Source organism: Echinops telfairi, unplaced genomic scaffold, assembly GCF_000313985.2.
Source record: "Echinops telfairi isolate 266 unplaced genomic scaffold, ASM31398v2 ScPeMD7_443;HRSCAF=831, whole genome shotgun sequence".
In the NCBI taxonomy this organism is placed as follows: domain Eukaryota; kingdom Metazoa; phylum Chordata; class Mammalia; order Afrosoricida; family Tenrecidae; genus Echinops; species Echinops telfairi.
In genome coordinates, this window is record NW_022104341.1 from 4,032,772 (window position 1) to 4,055,117 (window position 22,346).

The 22,346-nt window shown below is 37.2% G+C and overlaps 1 protein-coding gene across 1 annotated transcript in view; it reads right to left on the reverse strand.

Annotated features, from left to right (window-relative positions):
• Positions 1-11,000, reverse strand: part of RAP1A (RAP1A, member of RAS oncogene family) — a 21,623-nt gene extending 10,623 nt beyond the window's left edge. The window contains exons 1-5 of the mRNA XM_004699182.3: positions 10,911-11,000; positions 5,537-5,605; positions 4,220-4,276; positions 3,645-3,785; positions 2,168-2,311 (exon numbers count right to left, since the gene is read on the reverse strand). Coding sequence (XP_004699239.1) covers positions 2,168-2,311; positions 3,645-3,785; positions 4,220-4,276; positions 5,537-5,605; positions 10,911-10,967 — 468 coding nt within the window. The 5' untranslated portion in view covers positions 10,968-11,000. The remainder of the gene's footprint in view (positions 1-2,167; positions 2,312-3,644; positions 3,786-4,219; positions 4,277-5,536; positions 5,606-10,910) is intronic.
• Between the last annotated feature and the right edge of the window lie 11,346 nt (positions 11,001-22,346).

Sequence of the window (22,346 nt, forward strand, 5' to 3'; positions counted from 1 at the left end):
ATTCCAGCTTCCGCAGTGAGTGAGGAGTTGCTGAGTGGAATCAAGGGAGGGGTGTGATTCTGGTACAGCTGTGCACTACCGTTTCAGAACACAGGAGGCATGTTGTGGAGGAGAGCTAAAAAGAACACCAGAGTAACAGAGGGCTCGGGAGCCGACGCCTGGGCTGTTGTCAAACTTGAGGCCAAGAATTTAATCTTGTGAAAGTACCATCCCTTTATTTTTAGAAATTCAGCAATCACACACATTTGCGAGGTCTTAGCTGTCTAAGACCTGTTAATGATCAGAGGAACCCTGAAGCTGGATTATAAGGCGATAAAATACATAGAAAGAAATGCAAATGATTAATTACACTCTCAAGAACTAGCATGGAATCTGCATTCTTTTCTCCCCACAAATAAAGGTGCTTCAGGTGGCTAATACAGTTTCATTTTGTTTTAGTTCAGTAGTTTTCTTTCAGAAACCCTCATGTCAAGGGCTGGCGTTACAAGGCTGCTCTAGAAAGACAGTGCTGCTGCATGGGAGGCCGTACCAAGGGGCTAGCTTCCTAGCATGGAGGTTCCCCCAACAGACTACTACTAAAGGGGGAGAAACGGCTCCTTTCCATAGTGTTTCAGCTCCCGTAGGAGGAGATCCTAGCACTAGGCCCCAGCCCTACCTAGTTTCCCCCTCAAACATTGATGGGAGGGTTATCAGCAAGGGTGAGGCCAGGACAGCAAGGGGTTGGTAAGGCCAAGCATCTGCCGACTGTACATCCAAGTACCAGTACATCTACCAAAGCGAATGTGCTTTATTTTAAAATGATTTAAGGGTCTCGATTTTCCTTTGGAAACCTAAGACTGCTAAAAATGAAGCTTTTATGATTAGCTCCATTTTTCAAAATAACATCTAGGAAACGGATTCTACCACCAGAGATAGCTGGAGCTGGAAGCTTATAAAACTGCCTTTCATGGACTTGTCGGGGAAAGGGAAATAATTGGCTTTGGAGATATCAGCAGGACTTGTCACCCACTGGGAGGTAAAGTTCTTTCAGGCAGGAACAGGGTCTGTCTGGACGACTCTTTGGAGAAATAAAAACTATGAACGTTCTGTTTTTGTGTACTTATTAAAATTGGTTTTACATTAAAAAAAGCAAGCTTTGACATTCTTGACAGAAATTGTGTGGCAAGCTTAATTTTTTTCTTGCCAAGTATTTAAAATTATCTGGTAATTTTTAAAGCCAGGCAACAATAGTCTAAAAATAGTATTACAGGGGAAAATGACCTGCAAAACCAAAGGTTAGAGAGGAACAGTAAGGAAAAACAAAACATTAAAAAACCTCATCAGACTGATAACCTAATCCACCCTTACTCTGTTCTCTGGCTTAAGGAATCTAAATTCTCTACTTTGTGATGTTACAAAGGACGAGCACACAGGCTAATAAAGATTCAATCATTTTTGCATTGCAGATAAATGGTTGATGGAGGCAATGGGACATTGCACTATTTATATAGGGGCCTGGGAAACTTTTGGCCCTGTGTATCGAGGGAAGCAGCTTACCTGTTTGAATACTTCCATCCACAGTTATGTTCTCAGAGGCCAAAAAAAAAAGGGCCTATTACCTCTGCGTTATCTGAACTGTGAGTGAATTACAATTACATGGTCCCACATATCTGACACAACTCCAGTACATACAAACGGATGCCTCCCTTTGAGTCAGTTATTCAGCTATTTGTGCACTGCAAGGTCATGTGCGGCTCAGGATACCAAAGTCTGTGCTGTTGATGTATATACTATCTATATACATCATTATAAAATAAACTCATTATAATAAGTACTTTAAGCCTTCTATTTTCGTCTTCCACATTGTAGCCGAGATACTGGTTATAACAAAAGGGTACTGTGACAATTTTCAGACTCTACTTTCTGTATATCATTTAGAAACACCAGTTGTAAATTTGAACATCCTCTTTTCCAGTAAGGTAAATTTAAGTGCTCTCATTATAACGATCGAAGTGGTCTTATGCAAATACTAGTTCCTGAAATTATTGTTTTCTTTACAATAACCTAGATCAATTAAAAGGGCAAAAGGCATTAAAATTTTGTTTAAAAAACATTTTTGTTATTGTCATCTTAAAGGAAACTAAATTTTAAAAGACATTTTTTTGTGTTGTCCATAGCTGTAGGTTACCTCGTTAACATTGATCTTCGACTTCGCAGAAGATTCTAAAAAGGCACAGTTACACCACTGTCTTGCTAAATTCTGACCCTGCTCTTTGCCAACTACTCGCTCATCTTCCAGGTCACATTTATTGCCAACCAAAATCATTGGAACCTGAGAAAAGAGAAAAGGAAAACATATAATGAGCACTGACATATTTTTTACCCATTAGCTTCTTACAAGTAAGCAACTACCTGCCACTAACTGAAATGTATCAGCTGAGATTGTATGCTTCCCTGCCCAGTACTTAAAACACAGGTACATGGGTGTGCAGTGGTCGGGGTGGGGAGGAGGCACTAGATGGACAGGAAGGCAGAAAAGCAATGCAGAAGTACCACATACATTCAACTGCTAAATTAAGATTATACCACTAAAAATTTCACGTGGCTAGTATTATAGCGGAACCCAAGCATAAAAATCCCAAGGGCAAGGAATCCCCTGCAGTACAGAAAAAGCCTAAGTGTGAGTCAAGGTGCTTCAACTCACAGGTCCAACAATGATCAGAGGATTAAAAATTAAAAATAATGTCACAAAAGAGCATTATATTTCCATTTTTCTCCGTAGCATGTACAATCAACTTCCTACTTCCAATAAAATGAGCAGCTAACAAAGGTGCGTTTCCAGACAACAAAATCTTTTGTAATGTCAAGGACACTTTACCAAAACAAAACTACACAAGAAACATGATGGCTATTATACCAAAAATAGGCCTAGAATGTTTAACACATGATAATTTCAACATCGACAACCGTATTTTTTTCAGTTCATTCCATAAAATATAAGGGATTAACATTACTAGAGTTCAGTGAGTTGCATACCTCTGTCTATGAAAACAGAACTTGCTTGCATAAATTAGTCACAGGAAGGAAAAAAGTATTCATCAGGTTACGGCTGGGCATGGGTCATTCAGTATAAATTCCTCCTGTCTACCACATTACCCAAAGTCAAGGTCCTGAGTGGATGCATACGCTCACAATAATAATTACAGAGAACACACACAGACACAGACAGGTAGAATCACAATTTCATTTCCTAATTGATAGCTGAAAAGAAAACTCTGTAGTTCAAAACTAATGCAAACATGGAAATAACTTGTCCCTTAAAAAAACAAAAATATGATTCAAAAAGGTCAAGAATCCTAAAACAAAAATAAAATTAACAAAATAAAGGAAAAACTCAGTTAATGAAAGTCTTAACACTTTCCTCCGCTTTCTCTATGCACTTACTACCCATATAGCACAATGAGCAAAGAGCATGTAGTCCCTCATTTTACAATCCATCTCAGGATATAACCTGTAAGCTAATTTAGAACCCCCCACCTGCCAGCAGAGAGGTCCTTTTACCTGGTAGACACCCTCCAAATTCTCAACTAATTTACAGAAAACAAACATTTTAAATCACTCACAGAAACTATAGTATGACTTATTTGAGTTGGAAGTATACTTACATCTTCTGTGTCCTTAACCCGTAAAATCTGTTCTCTCAGGTCTTGTAAGTCATTAAATGTAGACTGAGCTGTAATAGAATATACTAGTGCAAATCCTTGGCCATTCTTCATATACAAATCCCTCATTGCTGTAAATTGTTCCTAGAATCAAAAGCATGCAATTATATCTGACATCTTGAATGTATTCTGGAGCAATTGAAATACCAATCATCGTGAGTAAGCTATGGGATCTTTTAACTGACACAGTTCCCGCAACAGTGGGACAACTCGGAACACAGGAACAACTGCGAGCATGGCTGGACCGGCAGTGTCTGCTGTACTGTACAGAAGGTCACCATGACTAACAGCTTAAGACATAATACACGATTTCCCTGTTCCCTAGTTATCAGACTAGGAACCAGTACAATGAATAGCAGAATTGGAAGAAAACTCTTGGTTAAGTGTTTGAGAACAGAATTAAGTACATAACAAATGATTTTATATACATTAGACAATTTATGAAAACCTGTTCTGCAAATTAAAATCTACTGTACCCCTCCAGAAAAAAGGGGCGGGGGGGGGGGGAGTATCCTTACCGTCCCTGCTGTGTCCAGGATTTCGAGCATACACTGTTGGCAATCTACTTCAACTTGCTGTGTAGAAAAAGGGAAAAATGAGAAGGTAAAATTAAATGTTATCTTTTCTCCTCTTCATTCAAAGTACATAATGAAAAAGTGCAATGATTTTCTCCAGTGCATTTGCTGTATTGGCTGGGACTGAAGAGGAGGCTTCAAACACATGCTATTAAAATCACTGAAGCCAAGACTGCTGATGTATAATGTAGATAGTTTCTGATCACTAAAGCTCTGGGGTAATTCTTATGTGTTATTATGTGTAATTATGTGCTATGTGTAATTCTTGGGTCTTTATGTGTTAGCTTTAAAAGGTGAGTGGTCACCCAGCAGAACTCGATGAGGGCCGAGACCACTGTCAACCATTCCAGCCATGGCCACCTTACACAGAGCCCTTCTTAAAGAGCCGACACGTACTGGGCTAATTCAGATCGGTAGACTCTTGACTATCACCCCGGGATACACTTCAAACCACAAACCCTTGGGGTCACTGGTTGCTATTTGTTGAAAGGTTAGTTCAATCTTTTTCCCCCAGTTTTTAAATTATTTTATTAGGGGCTCATTCAACTCTTATCACAATCCATATATACATCAATTGTGTAAAGCACATTTGTACATTCATTGCAGTTCAATCTTTAAAAACATTTGTTTCCTAGTATTTTTACAGTTTCTAATCTTTCTTAAATATTATCTTCTTTCCTATAACATGAAAGTGCTTAAAAAAAGCTAGTGGAAAATTCCCATTATTTTTCATTTCAATTTTCCTATACTGTATATAGTTCCCACATATACATCTGAGAAATAAAAGCATGAAAATTGTGCATCATTCTAAGTAATCTTATAATTAAGTAGATTTTGGAGGTGGGGTGGCAGAATGACATGACCTAGTTTTTTGTAGTTTAAAGTTGAAATATCTTTCAAGGTAATAATACAACTAAACAAAAATTAAATTTTCAATCACAAGCTTAACCTTCAAGTATAAAAGTAATCTTAACTTTAACCCACAAAAATTTTTAAAAAATACTAATTACTTTCAACTTTTCTCCATTTAGAAAACGTGCACACTCAAGAAGAGGTTACTCCTCAGTAACAGAGCACGGGGCCTTGTATACTTAGATGGTCTTCCAGGAGAAACATTTTGTCTTAGTGAAGCTTTTAAAAATAGATGTTGAACATCTGCATGTTTCTCAAGAGTACTTAAAATGACGAAAACAATTACACAAAGTTTTAAAGTCATAAAGAGTCACTTGGAAGAATGATTATACAAGTTTCACATCTTACCTTTCTGTAGGAATCTTCTATCGTTGGGTCATATTTTTCGACAAAAATCCCCTGAACAAACTGAACTGTCTAGAGAAAAAAAAACAACCCAAAACATAGACCAGATAAGACTACAAGAAAAATGACAAGCTGATTAAAAAAAAGAAAAATGACAATCTCTTGGATGTTACTTAACCTCACAAAATTGTAAAGATTAAAGTTATGTAGAGTCTGGGTGAAAGTCATCGTTATTTTGTTTTCCATATAAAGCTATATCCATAATAGAGTCCATTTATTAAGAAAGGAGGTGGTCATGTTTAAAACCACCAGTCATCTTGCTGCAGACCTTCCACAGTTAGGTAATCACTAGACGGAGTTTTAAAATACAGGGAACAGTTAAATAAACTCCTTCTATCATCTCTTCATGTATCTACAATAACTGTAACCCAATGTTCTCAAAGCTGAGAGACAAAGCTAGAGACAAAAGCTACCCCCTAGAAAGGGAGAGAAACAGTCTTACAATCACCTTAAGGGCGGAAAGGGAAAAGAGCTAAAATGGAGTGACTTTCTGCAATGTTCTGGTCACTTTAAATTGTTCAATAGTCATATTTTAATTTCACATTAACCCCAGAAGTGTTATTTTGCCCATTTGCCAACTTCTTTATTTCTAAGTCTTATGGGAAAACAATGCCTGCCCTGAGATCTCTGTAAGCACAGACTAATAAAAATTCAACTCCCCCATCACTGAGTTTATTTCAATTCATAGCAGACAGTAGGAAAGTAGGCATTTCATCATTTAGCGAATGAAAAGAAGTATAAAAGAGTAATTGGGATTTTTCCTAGTTTAAAAGTAGAATTCTGTACACTGTTGTCTAAAAGTTAAGAAAGTGGACTGACTACATCTATGCTTAATTATCCAGGAGTATTTCATATACCATTTTAGCCTGAGTGTAATCAAACTAATGCAAATACAAGTAGCTTCTGACACAACATATTCCAGCTATGACGATCTGCACTTTGGACGGTTTGATACTTGTTGTTATTGGTTTTAATTAATTACTTAATTTTTAATATCTTGTTAATAATATGAGGGGGCTTCAAAAGTTTTAAATGGAATTAAGAGAGGGGAAGTTTTCTATGAACTTTTTTGAAGTCCACTGGTATGACTGTATAAATGTTATAGCTCATAATTTGCTGATGTATCACTCTAAGATGTAATGTTTCTATACCCCAAAGACAAGTAAAAAGTCTTCTTATAAAGATACTGATAATTAAAGGCAATAATAATAAAAATTATAAAATTTAAAAATGAGCTTTTCGATTTATGTCAGAACTTAAGGAGTGAACCCTATCTGCATAGGAAATTCACAATTTTTTTTTCTAAGCTCACATTCTTCAAAGGAAGCCCCTGATACAGACAAGGCCCAAACCTTCATCATCTCAACTCCTTAGTAATGTATGTCAGTGAAAAATGAAACTGTCGACTGTGGCTTCCTAACATGCGTTAAGACTACAGCAGAAGCACCTCAAATATGGTCTAGGGCCCAAGATCAAAACTATACAGACAGGAGTTTTCCAAAGGATATGTAACATGTAATATACTATAACAGATCCGATGAAGTAGCAGAAATGAGGATCCAACTGCCTGCTACAAGATGTTAGCAACTTGCAAAAAGGAAAACCAACCCCCCGGTTCTCATTCCTTTCTAACTAAAAGCAAAATCCCCTTCATTATTCCTCCGAGTCCCATTTTCTCTCTCTCAATTTTCAGTGACATCTCACTCAGTCATAGGGACTTTTATTTTATTCCTTTGGTTTTCCAGTTGGATCACCTCCTTTCTCCTATAGCTACTGAAAGTCTTTTCTATAAAACTTATTCCCTTTTCCTCCTGTATCATTTTCCTCTTCACTGTCTTTAATAATACATCTTGACTATCATTATAAATCAGTAAAAGAGTTATTGTCTTCCATTTAATGTCTCTAAAGTATTGGACCCTAACTATGTATTCAAAAATATATCAAACTAGCCCACAGGGGGACATTCAGGCTGTTTACAAATGTTGCCACTGTAAAGAATGTTATAATGGATGTCATTGATCATGTCATCTTGCATACATGATCTAAGTATGGGATATATTTTCAGAAAGGAGTTGGTTAATTGAATAATGCAAAGATTTAAAATGATAGCTAAAGATAAAAATAAAAAACAAAAAACCTGGAAATTAGCAAGTGTTTTACAGGATGTGGGGAAACTGGAACTTTTATCCATTACTGGTGTGAATACAAAATGGCAGCCATACAGCTAGAGTAGAAAACTATAATTAAAATTACCAGATGGCTCAGCAATTCTCCAAGAGCAACAATTCATTCACCCATATTCATATACCCAATAGCCAAAAGGTGGAGAAAACTTATGCACCCATCAATAAATGAATAAACAAAATGTGGTATGTACATACCTACATGCATAAAATGGAACACTACTCAGCCTTAAAGAAAAATAAAGTCCTGATCCATGCCATTACATAAATGGATCTCCACAATTTTATGCTTAGCAAATTAAGTCAATCACAAAAGAACTAGTATTGTAAGACTATACTTATGTGAAAAAACAATAGACAAATGCACTGATACAAAGTTGATCACGTGGTTATAAGAGATGGGATGGAGGAAGCCATTGTGTAGAAAGCAGTGTTTGTGGTAATGAGAAGTTTGACAATGATTCTGGATGGTGATGTCACAACATGAATATCACTAACTTACTGAGATACTAATTTACAACCGTACAGGTGAAGCAATTCTCATAAAATTATACACTATCTATATATTGTTGGGAACCATAACCATTAACACAGGCCTTCCTTTTTAAGTGTTTACCTTGAAAATTGAATTATTTGACCTATCTATTCAAACATCTCACAAGCAAACAAAATTTGAAATGATTTCTGATTTTCGTGCTGAAACCTGCTATTCTCCATTGTGTCCCTTCTCTAAAAATTAGTAACTCAAAACTAAAAATTTGGGAGTCAAATCCTTTGACAGTTCCTTTCTCTTAGTTCTCATGTCAATTCAGCACTACATTCTAGCAATTGTATCCCCTACTTAACTTTCTAACCTATCCACTTCTCTCTTCTTCACTGCCATGCCCTAATCAAGCTTCTATAACAAATAATTCGGTGTACTGCATGAGCTCCCAACCAGTCTCCCACATCTATCTATCTACCCTGTCATTCGCCCACTCGACTCGACACCGAGCAACGTGCTCGCTGTAAAATGTACATACCACTCTGTTCACCTGCACCCCTCTCTAAAACCAAACAAAAAACTCCAAAAATCCATCTTGGATGGCTTCTCATTGGTATTAGGAATATGTCCCAAGTTTTTATATGGTTTTCAAGCCATGAGCTGGCCCCCTTGCCTACCTCTTACATCATTTCTCTCTGCTCCCCTCTTGGCTCACTCCTACTTCAGATACACCAGTGGTTCTCAACATTCCGAATGCTGCAACCCTTTAATACAGTTTTCCTTTTGTTGTGGTGACCCCCAACCATAAAATTATTTTTGGTGCTACTTCATAGCTGTCATTTTGCTACTGTTATGAATCATCATGTAAATATCTGATATGCAGGATGTATTTTCATTGTTACAAATTGAACATAATGAAAACATAGTGATTAATCACAAAACCAATATATAATTATATATTGTGAAATATTTACTTCTAATTACAAATAAATGAAGTTGTGTCTTGAAGCATGGTGTAGCAGGGCTAACGGGCTTAATATAACAATAGTAAACGACATTGCTACATTTTGCAACAGTATGCATACAAAGCCAATGCCAGTGCCAAGGTTGAAATAGCTTCTTTCTCACCAGATCAGTATATCTGCATGTGGGCGGACCCAGGAGCAGTGTCTCGATTCCTAAGACCATTGGAAATATGTGTTTTCCGATGGTCTTAGGTGACCCACAGGTTGAGAACCATTGAGACACACCATCTGAATGGCTTCTCCCAAAAACCTGTGCTGTATATCTTAATCCCCATATTTGTGGATGCAATTCCAGCTGGGAACAAGGACTTCTTTGTTGTACTAATGAGGTCACACCAATATCAGCTGTCTCTTAAACTAATTACTTCTGATAAAAACAGGAGATTAGGCACAGCAGCAAGTTGGCACAAAGGGGGTAAAGATCCAAGCTTGGTGGAGATCACCAAGGAACTGAAGATAAGAAGCTACAAGGGGGAAGAATTTTCTACCCAGGTGACCAGGAAGAACCTTTCCCTAGAGCCAGCACACCCTGAATTTGGACATCTAGCTTCCTAACCTGTGAGAGAATACAATTTTTATTAAGACTACCCATTTATGATACTTCTGTTATAGTAGAGGAAGAAACTAAGACAATGACCTCTGAGTTGTTCCAATGCTAATTTAGGTTCACTAGGCTTTCTCTTAGTAATCTACACTTTACTTTCAGAGTATCTCTTTCATCTTTATAATTAAGTATTTTTAAAATTATGTTTTCTGTATTTGGTTCATATTATGCATGTCTATTATATACCTCCAATTAAACGATAAGCTCCATGAAGGACTGCGACTGTTGTCATCCCAGGGCCTGACATTTTAGATGTTCAATGAATATAAATTGATCAATGAATATAGCATGCATACAACAAAATAATCTTCATTCTACTTAAGTCTGGAATGAGGGCCATGCAGGATTTATTCCCCTAGCATCTGTAATAGTGGTCCCCTGTAGAGCAGCACAGCACCATAGGGTGTCAGGGCTATACATCTGTCCAGGAGAGCACTCCTGCATCTTTCTTCTCAGGAGCATCTGGTGGATTTGAACCAATGACTTATCAGCAATCAAGCACTTAACCATCATGCCAACAGAGTTCCTTAATGAAATAACAATACTATTCCTCTTTGAATCATGAACACTAGTGTCTGACATATATTAGCCAATAAATATTTAGGAACAGAAAAGATCAATGAACACCATTATAATACTATATACCTGTGGTTCTTCAAAGATTCACTGCCCCTGTAGAATACATTTTAAGATTCAAGAAAACATGGCTAACTTTTCTATTTAGGACTGTTTTATTGTGCACCTTTGAGATGATTCCAACCATACTCACACTACATGGCAGAGGAGAACTAACTGCTCCAGAAGGTTTCCCAGCCTTCCATTTTTAAGGGTATAAGTGATCAGGCTATTTCTCCCATGGAGCCACTGGATGAGTTTGGACTACCAACCTTTGCGTTACCTAAGCACCTAAACACTGTGCCTCCAGGACACTTTCTACTTAGGTCTCAAAATCTGAAAGTAAGCACACATCAAAGTTCTTCTAAAACTGCACTAATTAGTTAGAGTTAGGTGGCTAACTTACCAGAGCAGACTTCCCCACGCCTCCTGAACCAAGGACCACTAGCTTGTACTCACGCATGTTGTGGTCTGCTTAAATACTGACAATCTGGAAAACAAAAAGTTAAAACAAGGTTAACATATAAACTGAGAAATTTCTAACGATGTAAAACAGTTGCATTGAGTAATATAGGGTTTTGTTTTGTTATGGTTTGCTTTTTTCCATAAGACAAACAAGAAGAAAGTCTACATGGCAAAATTATGCAGATTTTTAACAGAAGCTATAGAGATACGATCAGCTCTGGCTTGGCATCAGTTATTAGCCTATTCACGCTACCTCTAAAGAGTGATCAGAAAACAAGATAATTAAAACCAGTAGTTACAATTATTCGCACGAAGCAAATTTTTGAAAAGGTTATCATTTAAATTAAAAAAAAATTTTACATCATTTTATTGGGGACTTGTACAGCTATTATCGCTGTCATCTAAATTATTGTGCTTTAAAAATACACTTATTTTATTTGTTCAAAATATCATACATTAATTTCTATATTTTGGTCATTATTGTGTTACAGCTGAACCATGCAAAATGTCACCTCAAAAATCATTAGAATGCTCAGAGGACATTATCCAGAAAGTGAAAAGATAACATACAGATAGAATGGGAGAAAATTTCTTTAAATTATATGCTTGATAAGGGTTTAATATACAGAATACATAAAGAATTCCTACATCTCGGGGAGGCGGGTAATGAACAAATGATATTAAGGGCTAAAGTGGAAGGCAGGTGTTTTGAGATTGATGAGGGTAACAAATGTACATGTGTGCGTGACACAATGGATGGATGTATGGACTGTGATGGGAATTGTACGAGACACCAATAAAATAATTAAAAAAAAAAAGAATTCCTACATCTCACAAAATAATCCAATTAAAAAATGGTCCTTAAATAGACATTTGTTCAAAGAAGAAATACACTATTGTTGATGAGACTGTAAAGTTGTATAGTCTCTGTGGTACACAATTTGGAAATTTCTCAAAAAACTGGTATATAATTACCATCAACCAAAGTCCCAAACCAAACCCATTGCCATCAAGGTGATTCTGACGCATAGTGACCCTTGAAAACATTTCCAAAACAATATACTTTTATGGAAACAGACATCATCTTTTTCCAGCAGAGCAGCTGGTGGTTTTGAACCACTGACCTTAGGGTTTGAAATTCCAGGGTTATCTCCAGTGCCACCAGAGGTCCTTTATCCTAAGACTCAGCAATTCTACTTTTAAGCATATGCCCAGAAGAACTGAAAGCAGGAACTCTGAGAGACGTACACACTAATGTTTAAAGAATATATGGGTTTGTTTTGCTGCTGCTTGCTAGGCAGGAGAAACAGTCCACAGATCCAGCGATAGCCGAATGACAACAAAATGTGGTATATATGTACACTACAGACTATATTCTGCCATAAAAAGACCAGATGTCTAATACACACTACAATATGGATAAATCTTGAATAACATTATGCTACGTGAGCCACATATAGAAAGACAAATATTATACTGTCATTGCATGTCTCATTTACATGAAAAGGGCCTAGAACCAGAAAGTAGATTAAGGAGTCCTGGTGGCATAGTGGGTTATGCCATTACTGCTCACTGCAAGGTCGGCAGTGGAGACCACCAGCTGCTTCGTGGGAGAAAGAGGATGCTTTCTGCTCCCACGGTTTACATCCACAGAAACCCAAAAGGCAGTTAGTTCTCGTGTGCTTCCTGGAGGGTTGCTCTGAGTAGGAGTCAACTCCAAGGCAGAGCTGGGCTGGGGCCAGGGTGCATGGGGCTTCATTACTTGATGGACACAGAATTTCTATTGGTGGCGACGCAGATGCTTTGGCAACAAACAGTGATTACAGTTGCATAATACTGTGTGATTAATGCCAGTAGATCTTACACTTGAGAATGGTTAGAATGGCAACCTTTATGCTATGTACATCTTCTCGCTAGGTGCTTTCATGCAGGTTCCAACCCATAGAAGCTCATGAGCAAAAGAAAGCAATGTATGGTTCTGAGCTTCATAACTGTTATCTTACTACAAGTAAAAAAGAAAAATCAAAGCAACTAGGATGAAAATGGGAGAATAAGGATGAGACTATATAAATTCTATAGGCAGGCCTCTAAGGCCCAAATTGCTAGAGGGGGAAAAACCAGAATATGAACCTTATATATGGAGATGCTTATCTTCATAAGCATGAAGAGAAGACAAGAGTTTGCAATAAAAAAATGTTTGCAGTTTAGGTCATGATGGATAACTGGGAATGGATTTATGGGCCACAAGTAGAAAACCTGACAAAACAATCACACTGCTTAACGAACACCGAGGGATCGTGATCTCTGAAAGACGGAAAGAAATGAGTAAGGCCTAAAACTACTTGCCTTTCTACATGGAGGCATTTTTCAGACTGGTACAAAGAGGAAGAACTCAAGTAGAGTTCAGAAGTACAGCAGAGTAGAGAGAGAGCCATATATAGAAAATTCTAAAAATCGGTACAGAGGTCCACTTCAGGTTGTGGTCAGACAATAAAAATAAACCATGAATGCAGAATGAAACTCCATGAGGTAAAATAAAGAATAAATTAATTCCCAGAGTTTACGTGGTGCTAGGATATAACAGAGTTAAGACCAGAAAATTTATTCTCCTCAAAAAACAGGTATTCACTTTTAATCTCAAAAAAAAAAAAAAAAAAAGAAATATATCCTGTTAGCAGGGTTAACAGCTTTAGAGTAAAGACAACGCTAGTTGCTTTATAACAAAGCTTTAACAATAAGCCATATGGGATAATTCAAATGCCTGTCAAAACAGAGCCTACAATTCTTTTAAAGAAAACAAATAGAAAAAAGAAATAAAAACTGTTACTACTCAACAGTTTAAAATTAATAATGCTATTGTAAAAGTACTTAAATTTTATAAAACATAATAAAGAGAAAAATGGAAGGCATTAAAAAGTACCAACAATAACATCTAGGGTTTGAGCTGCTAACTGCAAGGTCAGCAGTTTGCAACCAGCTGCTGTGCAGGAGAAAAGACAAGAGACTTTCTGCTCCTGTCAAACACAGTCTCAGAAACCCACCAGCACAGTTTTACCTTGTCCTCTAGGGCCACCACCAAGACCCAGAATCAACTCAATTACAGTTCGTGAGTTTCAAAAGCACATTTGCAGCGAAATTATCACTGCTTTTGATTAAACAGCACAGAAAAAAGTAAGAGTCGGAAGACAGCAATAAGAAGTACCCAAACTGAAACACAGTAAAAGGCAACGAAGAGGAAGGGGAGGGAAAGGAGAGGACCAAAGAACAAAGGAAAAGAACAGATGCTCGTACGCAGTCTAATAAAAGTGTGCTGCAATTGTCAGAGGAAAAGTATTTGAAGAAATGATAGGACAGTTTCCAAACGGACACTCCTGTAGATTCACAGACCCAAGAAACATAACTAAGCCCTCCTCGAGGAGGAAACACACTACGCCTCCTCCTCCTACAGCACCAGGATAGACACATATAATCCACTTCCTGAAAAACAGTAAAAATGAGACACTTTACAGGAAGTGAGAGGAAACATACAGAGTACAAAGATTAAGAAACAACACACACTTTTCTTGAGAGACTATATAAGATTAAAGAAAATGGAGCAACATCTTTTAAATGCTTAAAGAAAAATATGGTCTACATAGAATGCTATATATGATGAATATATTCTTCAAAACTAAAAGTGGAATAAAACATTTTTTTCAGAGAACCCAATACCATTGAATTGATTCCAACTCACAGCAACCCTATAGGGTAGAGTAGAACTGCCCTGTGGGTTTCGGAGCGACTTCAAGGAATAGACATGTCTACAGAGTAGAAAGCCTCATCTTGTTCCCAAAGAGGGCTGCTGGATTCCAACCTATAACCTTGAGGGTTAACAGCCCAACATGCAGTGCAACCCACTACATCTCCAGGGTTCCACCTCCACTCGCATCTCTTCCTCCCCACTAAAAGTTGGCAAAAAGGAAAATTTTCAAGTGGAAAAAAATTACATGAGATGGAACTTAGATCTAAATGAATGAATACTAAGTATTAAGGTAATAAAGAGCATCACACATTTTAAATGACAGTGAATCTAAAATATCTTACAGAGTGGGTAAAGCAAAAGTAGAAACAATATACCATGGGATGTATGTCACATGTTATGGAAGAACATGTAGGAAAACTGAAACATATTATTGAAGGCTTTACACTGTATCTGAAATGATATATTATTTAAAGGTTAATTGTGAAGCACTGAAGATTCATATTTTAAACCTTAGAGAAACCACTAAAAACCAAGAAGCATAGCTAATAATCAAGTACCTAAGAGAAATTAGAATTAAAACAAACAATATGGTTAGGGTTAGAGTTAGGATAAACAAGAAAAAACAAACAAACAAAAATTAATCTATTCAAAAGAAAAGTAATAAAATTGCAAACTAACAAAAAGGACCAGCGGCCCCCACCCCATCCAACAGGCCAAAAAAAAAAAAAAAGAAAGAAAGAAAGAAAAAAATGGGACAAATACCTATCTTTTTGTTTCAGGACCTCTTTATACTCTTACATTCTTAAGTACTTTTATGTAGGTTATGAGAAATAAATGAGAGATTTTTTTTCAAATGCTTTTTCTGTATCTATTGCTATGTATGGTCTTTCTTTTTACTTCTCATTCTGTCATAGCTTCCTTTTATTCTGTCAGTGCCTGCTCTATGTCTGCTCTTACAGTTACATTGTGCTTCACACTGCTCCAGGCACATGTTTTCAGAAGGCCCAGTGGGCTGATGTTCGTGAGGGAAACCCTGTGGAGTGCAGTTCTGATCTGACATCCACGGATCACCATGAGTTAGGATGGACAGTAATGCATAAGCACAGGCTCTGTTTTTATTTGCATCTCGGGCTGTAGACTTTCTGGAGCTGGGAGGGTGGATGGACCCCTAAAGCTACTTTCCTGAAACAATAAGTGGGAGAAAGTTGAGGTTTTCTACTCCTGAAAAGAATTCAGAGTCTCGGAAACCCCCAGGAGCAGTTCTACTGTGGCTGACAGGGTTGTTATGAGCCAGAATCAACTCAATGACATTAAGGGTTTGTTTTTCTGTTTTAAATACAGAAAAAAAAAAAGTCTGCCCTGAGCACTACCTTCTTTAAAAGTTACCCATTTTTATAATGAAACTACTTAAGAGGGTTGCTAAGCTGTTTTCAAGTTGTTGAATACAAAAATGGTGATCTAAAACATAACCCTCCACCTAATTTACAATAAGAAGTTTTTATTTTATTTTTTAAAAAGAGCTAACCACATGGGATCAAATTGACAAGAGCAAGTCAAAAGTTAGATAGTGTATGGATTGTGATAAGAGTTGTATGAGCCCCTAATAAAATGATAAAAAAAAAAGATTAGGTAGGATCCTTAGGGGACAGCGAGTTTACGCTAAAGAAAAACAATTCAGAAAAGGAGGGTAAGAATGGTTGCACATCTCAAAGAATGTAATCAATGTCAATAGATTGTACATACAGAAATTGTTGAATTGGTGTATAGTTTGCTATGTATATTCTCAACATCAGTAGAAAAATAAATGAAAGTGAAAGGAGAAAAACTGTCTTTAGCTGCAGATACTAAGATCATAGACTCTAAGGAATATACAAGAGTTCCTGGACTAAAAGTGAATTTGGGAAGGATGCAATATAACAGGTCAATGCACAAAACACAAGTGTATTTCTATATACTGGCAAAGATAACAAAAAAAAACAACTAAAAAAAAGTATGCCACTTACAATAGCTTCAGTAAGAAAAATAATTTGAGATAAACTTGACAAAGTATGTACAAGACCTATACACTAAAATTACAGACATGGCTAAGAGAAATATAAGACTTAGTAAATGGAGAGGTAAGATATGCTTATATTATTTTATTATATTATATTATGGTATGCTCATATTATTGTTAAGATATCAATTGCTCTATAAAGCATATTAAGCTTATATGATTATGTTATATTAAGATATGCTCATATTATTAAGATATCAATTGCTCTATAAATTCATTCAATCCTAACCAGCCACTTTTCTTTCTTCCATTTGTAGAAACTGACAAGATGGCTTTACATTTTATATGAAAGTGTAAATAATGAAATAGTAAGTTTGAAAAAGAAGATTACAGGACTTATGCTATCCGACTTCAAGACTTAAGTAATAAAGACACTGACATAAGAGCAGACACATTAGAATAGAGTTTAGAAGTAGAATTATACATTTATGTTTTCAGTTCACTTTTGACAAAGAGGATGTGATCCCTAGTGATCCTGGCCTCCTTGTCTTTATATATCTTTCTTTAGTTCCTCTAAGGATCCTTATTCATTTATTTTAACTAATTCAAAAAAGTCTGCTCTGAGCACTATAGTCTTTAAAAGTTATCCAATTTTATAATGAAAGCTACTTGAGAGGTTTGGCAGGTTGTTTTAAGTTGATGAAAAAAATGGCAATCTGAAACAAAAACCTGAGTTTACAGGTAGCACTCAGTTTTAACCCAAAGGTCGGTGGTTGAACGTACCAGCTCCTCCCGCCGTGGTAGACAGGTATGGCAACCTGCTTCCAGAGAGATCGTAGCCTTGAACACTCTAGGGGAAGATTCTATTCTGACTTGTATACTTGCTATCAGTTGGAATGGTAATGGGTTTTATTTTTGGTTTAGTTGTTTCCTAAAAGCCCAGTCATATGATCAACAGAATATGGCAAAAGTGACAATATGTGACATCTAAGTCTAGTACCTGAAAGGCACTGCGGTTTGAATCATTCACTTTGGGGAGAGACTCAAAAAGCCCTTCAGAGAGGTTCACCTCAAGAGAACTGAGGCAGGCCTCTTACTGAGGGCTAACATCAACTTCCCGCGCTGTGAATGAGTCGCCGAGGAAGCTTAACTTGCAGTTACTTCCAGTATAGCCTTCATCAGGATTACAAGCTCTTAAGAGACCACGAGTCAGATCTTTCAGTCAAATCCATGCGAAATGCCCCATCCATAGAAACTGGGAGATAATAAATAATTACTGCTGGTCTAAGCTAGTATGATTTGCGCTAGTTATATAGCAACAAGTAACTAATAGAAGGATGAAAGTAATTTAGTGTGGAAAAGAGAAGTTTTTGACAAAGGAAGCTGGAACAATGAACGATATGAGAAAACAACAAAACACAGGACTCAGTTTTGTCCATAACAGCCCAAACAGAAACAGTGTACGCAAGTACCTTTAGGAGGTGAGTGGTCATTGTAATGTAGCCAATCAATGAGATACTATTCAGTAATAAAAATGAATGAATTATTGATAGTGTAACATTATGGACACATCTCAATTAAGTGTTCGTAAAAGAAGCCAGAAGCAAGAGTGCATGCTGTGTTTCAGCTTCAGCTGCGATGGTCAGTGGTGGGATGGGGTGATGACGCCAAAGGGACTTTTCAAGATCTGTGAAGCGTGACTGTGGTGGGTTAAACAGGCGTGCACATTCAAAACTGACAGATATATACACCCATGCATTTAAAACACCCTTTGAAAATAAAGTATAGCTCAGCAGTTAATTTAAGAAAATTCAATGGAGGGAAAAGGAACATTTCTTAGAATGCAAATCCAAATACAAAAACCTCAACACCAAACCTACTCCCGCTGCACGAACTTCAATTCACAGTGACTCTATGGGGCAGACTAGAACAGCTCTTTCAGGATGAGAGGTGTAAACCTTTACAGAAACAGAAAACCTCATCTTTTTACGGGGAGGTGAGTGGGCCTGAGCCACTGAAGGGGTGGTGAGCCCCACAATGCTTACCCCACTGCAACATTTGTTGTCAGGTGCCACTGAGTCAGTTCCTACTCCTAGTGACCTGTGTACAACAGAGTGAACAGCACCCAGGCAGGTGCATCCTCACCACTGTTCTTTATGTCTGAGCCCAACCGTACCACTCAAACACAAAACTCTGCCACGGAGTCAGGGTCAACTTATAGGGACCCTGTAGGACAGGGTAGAACTGCCCCTGTGAGTTTTCAAGACTGTAAACTCTTTTAGAGACTAGATAAGCCGCATCTTTCTCCAGCAGAGGGCTGGTGGTTTTGAACTGCTGACCTTGCAGTTAGTAGTCCAAAGAGTAACCATTATGGCACAAGGGTCACTTAATTACACACCCAGGAAGTACAAATTTGTAGACTACCTAGCAGACACAATGACAAGCTTGATTCCTTTTCTGAATCAAATATTTACAGAGTATATTCAAGGTATAAGTGTATATACTAGGTGCCAGGATCATAAAAATAAAAAACACATGTTTCCCATCCTCATGGAGTTCACAGAGTAGAGGAGAAAACAATATATAATGTGAACAACGTTACTACAGAGATAGGATATAAGGATGAAGGATGGAAAAACTGGAGTACAGGATGATCTTTCAATGGAAGTAACAGAGCAGCAAAATAAAAACCTGAATAGGAATGTTCCAGGTACAACTGAAAGAGCATTCCAACCGGAGGAAACAGTTGGAGCAAATGCACCAAAGATAAACTATAGCAGGCGACTCAAGGAAGTCCAACTAGTTCAGTGTGGAATGGAGACAGAAAACAGAGGGAGGAGGTGGGATAACAGATACCACGTTGTGAGATTGCAACCAATGACGTGAAATAGATTGCACGAATTATTTAATGGTAAACCAATTTGCTCTGTAAATCTGCATCCTATATAAAACGTTTTTAAAAAACAGTCTATGATTTATCTAGTAATGAAAAGAAAACATATGAATTTTTAAGAAAGCATTACGGTCATATTTATGTTTTGGAAATATACTTACTGATAGCACTGAAGGATGTACAAATGGATGGAAGGATGGAGCTATTAGAGGCAGAGGAAATAGGAAGCTACAATACTTAGATGGCCCTGTCACTAATTTCCTTTCCCGGCCTCCAGTGATTTTCCAACCGAGCATTCTGATTACTCTAAACAAGATGTGACTACATCCTCTTTCTAATCTTACAATTTTTCTCTTTCCAGAGAGAATCCTAATATAGCAAGCTCATTTATACTTCTCAAATGTTTCCAGCTCTGTTAGGGCAACAGTATTTGGAGAAAGCGCTCAGAACACAGCCAAATTATTTTGGGTAATCGGCAATATAATGTTTGGTCCATGTTCCTCAACTAAGTGGTAAGATATTCAAGTTCAAAAGACATTTTCCACATAGTGTCTGCATAGAAAATTGTTTTCTTGACACCTAACAAACACCATATGTTATGCATGTGTGTATACATGCAGATATATGAAGAAAAATAGCTCCTAAAGACAACACATACACACTCCCCAATAAGGAATGATGTGGGTTAGCATTTTCTTTCTAAAGCAGAGTAGTTCTAACTCAGTACTGCCAAGTTTAAAAACCCCTATGTTCTTCTAAGCAAACGCAATGCCTTTTTATGGAAATCTCCTGTGCCCCATTCTCACAACACAGCACAAGAAAATGTCTCACTCTGGTCAAGATTCCCTGACAAATAAGGAGGGCAGGAATAAACATTACAATGTGTTTAAATTTTAAGCCAATCTTGGGTCCCTAATCTTATAGCCATGTTTAATAATCTGCCCATTCTTCCTTCAGCAAAACTACTCCCCTTCCTAATAATTTTATTGGCATATAAGTCATGTCATACAATGCAATACTTAAAATTACTTCTAAATTGCACAAAATAACAAGTTGACTCTCTGTGAGGCACATTGATTCTACTTTGCTGTTTTGTATTTTTGAGATGCAAGCTAATGAATTATAGAAAGAATTATGTTCTCCTTCACAACTGAACCTGTAATGAAAGAAAGAAAATTAAAAGAAATTTAGATGTGAAGAGTAATTTTTGAAATTTTTTTTTATTAATGAACTCTGACAGCAGTTTGGCAACATGGTTTGACAATTATACTGATGGCTATATGTAAATAAAAAATGGGCAAATAAGATGTGAATACTTTAAAATTGAAAAGTGACATGCTTGTTTTGGGAAGCTAACAATTTGGCAATAATGGTGAGTTAGTTTATTGTGCCAACCTGGCCGATAAACACATGTGGGATTAATTGAAGGGCGGAGAGATAAATGGCTCGGTGAGCCTCACCTTTCTAGTTCTCTAGTCTCTTGCTTTGTGATGGTCGCACCTGGGTGCAGCTGCCTTAGCAGTTCCCTGCTTCAGCTTGCAAGGCTGACTTCCTGCAAGGCATCCCCAAGAAAAAGCCACATGGACCTACCCCGATGCAGCCCTGGGTGCTGGAGCAGCCGTGTGGAGACCCCTGCCAGCGCTGAGATACTTACATGTTCACTGACTCAGCTTTCCTCCTGCAGTCGGCATCATTATGTTATGTCTGCTTTGTGAGATGGAGGAGGACTTTGTGGACTGGTGTTGGACGTATGGGTTAATGTTGGACTTGTGGGTTTGGGCAGCATTGGGTTGGGATGTTTTCTTGATGCACACTTAACCTTTATATAAAACTCTCTCTTATACATGTGTTTCTGTGGATTTGTTTCTCTAAAGTACCCAGACTAATACAAATGGTAAGCTTTAACTTTCTAAAATAAAAAACAATGTTTCTCAAGAGTATTTGTTGCTGTTAGGTGCTGTCCAATCAGCTCCAACTCATAGCAGTTTTATGTACAACAGAATGACACTTTCCTGGTCCTGCCCATCCTCACAATTAGGGTATGATGTGGTCTTTCTTATTCACTGTCCAGCTTTTGTATACATAAGAGGTGGTTGAAAATACCACGACTTAGGTCAGGTGCACCTAAGTCTTCAAAGCAACATCTTTGTTCTTTAATGCTTCTGGTAATAATTGGGGGGGAAAAGTAAATTCAACTTTTTAGGTATGAAATAATATAATTATAATCATTGAGAATATTTTTTTCTTGATACTATTTATTTTTAACCCTCTCAAGACTAGTACATTGGAGGAAGATGAGACCAGCAAGTGACCAGACAAAATCTACTTGTAAATTAATGATCTATTTTAAAATTTGTTCTCAGATTCTAAATCCAGGCATGGCTAACCTAATAGTAACTTCTATTCCTTTCTACAGTGATAGAAGATAAGCTCCTAGAAGCAAAAGCAGTCAACAGAATTCTCAAAAAGAACAGATAATGAACAATCACGGATGAGAAAAGCAATTGACCCATGACAAAAAAGAAAAAGTCAACAAACAGAACAAAACAAAGAAAGGCATATAAAATGTCTATAGAAAAACATGCAATAAATGTAATATCCTTAAAGAGATCTTTGAGGTAATCCATCTATGTAAAAGATACATTGGAGTATCTTTTAGGGAGTAGAAATGATTACTGAGGTGAAAGTTCAGTAGAGGGACTGTAAAGAAAAATGGTACAGCAAGTTTGTGAACCAAAATACTAAA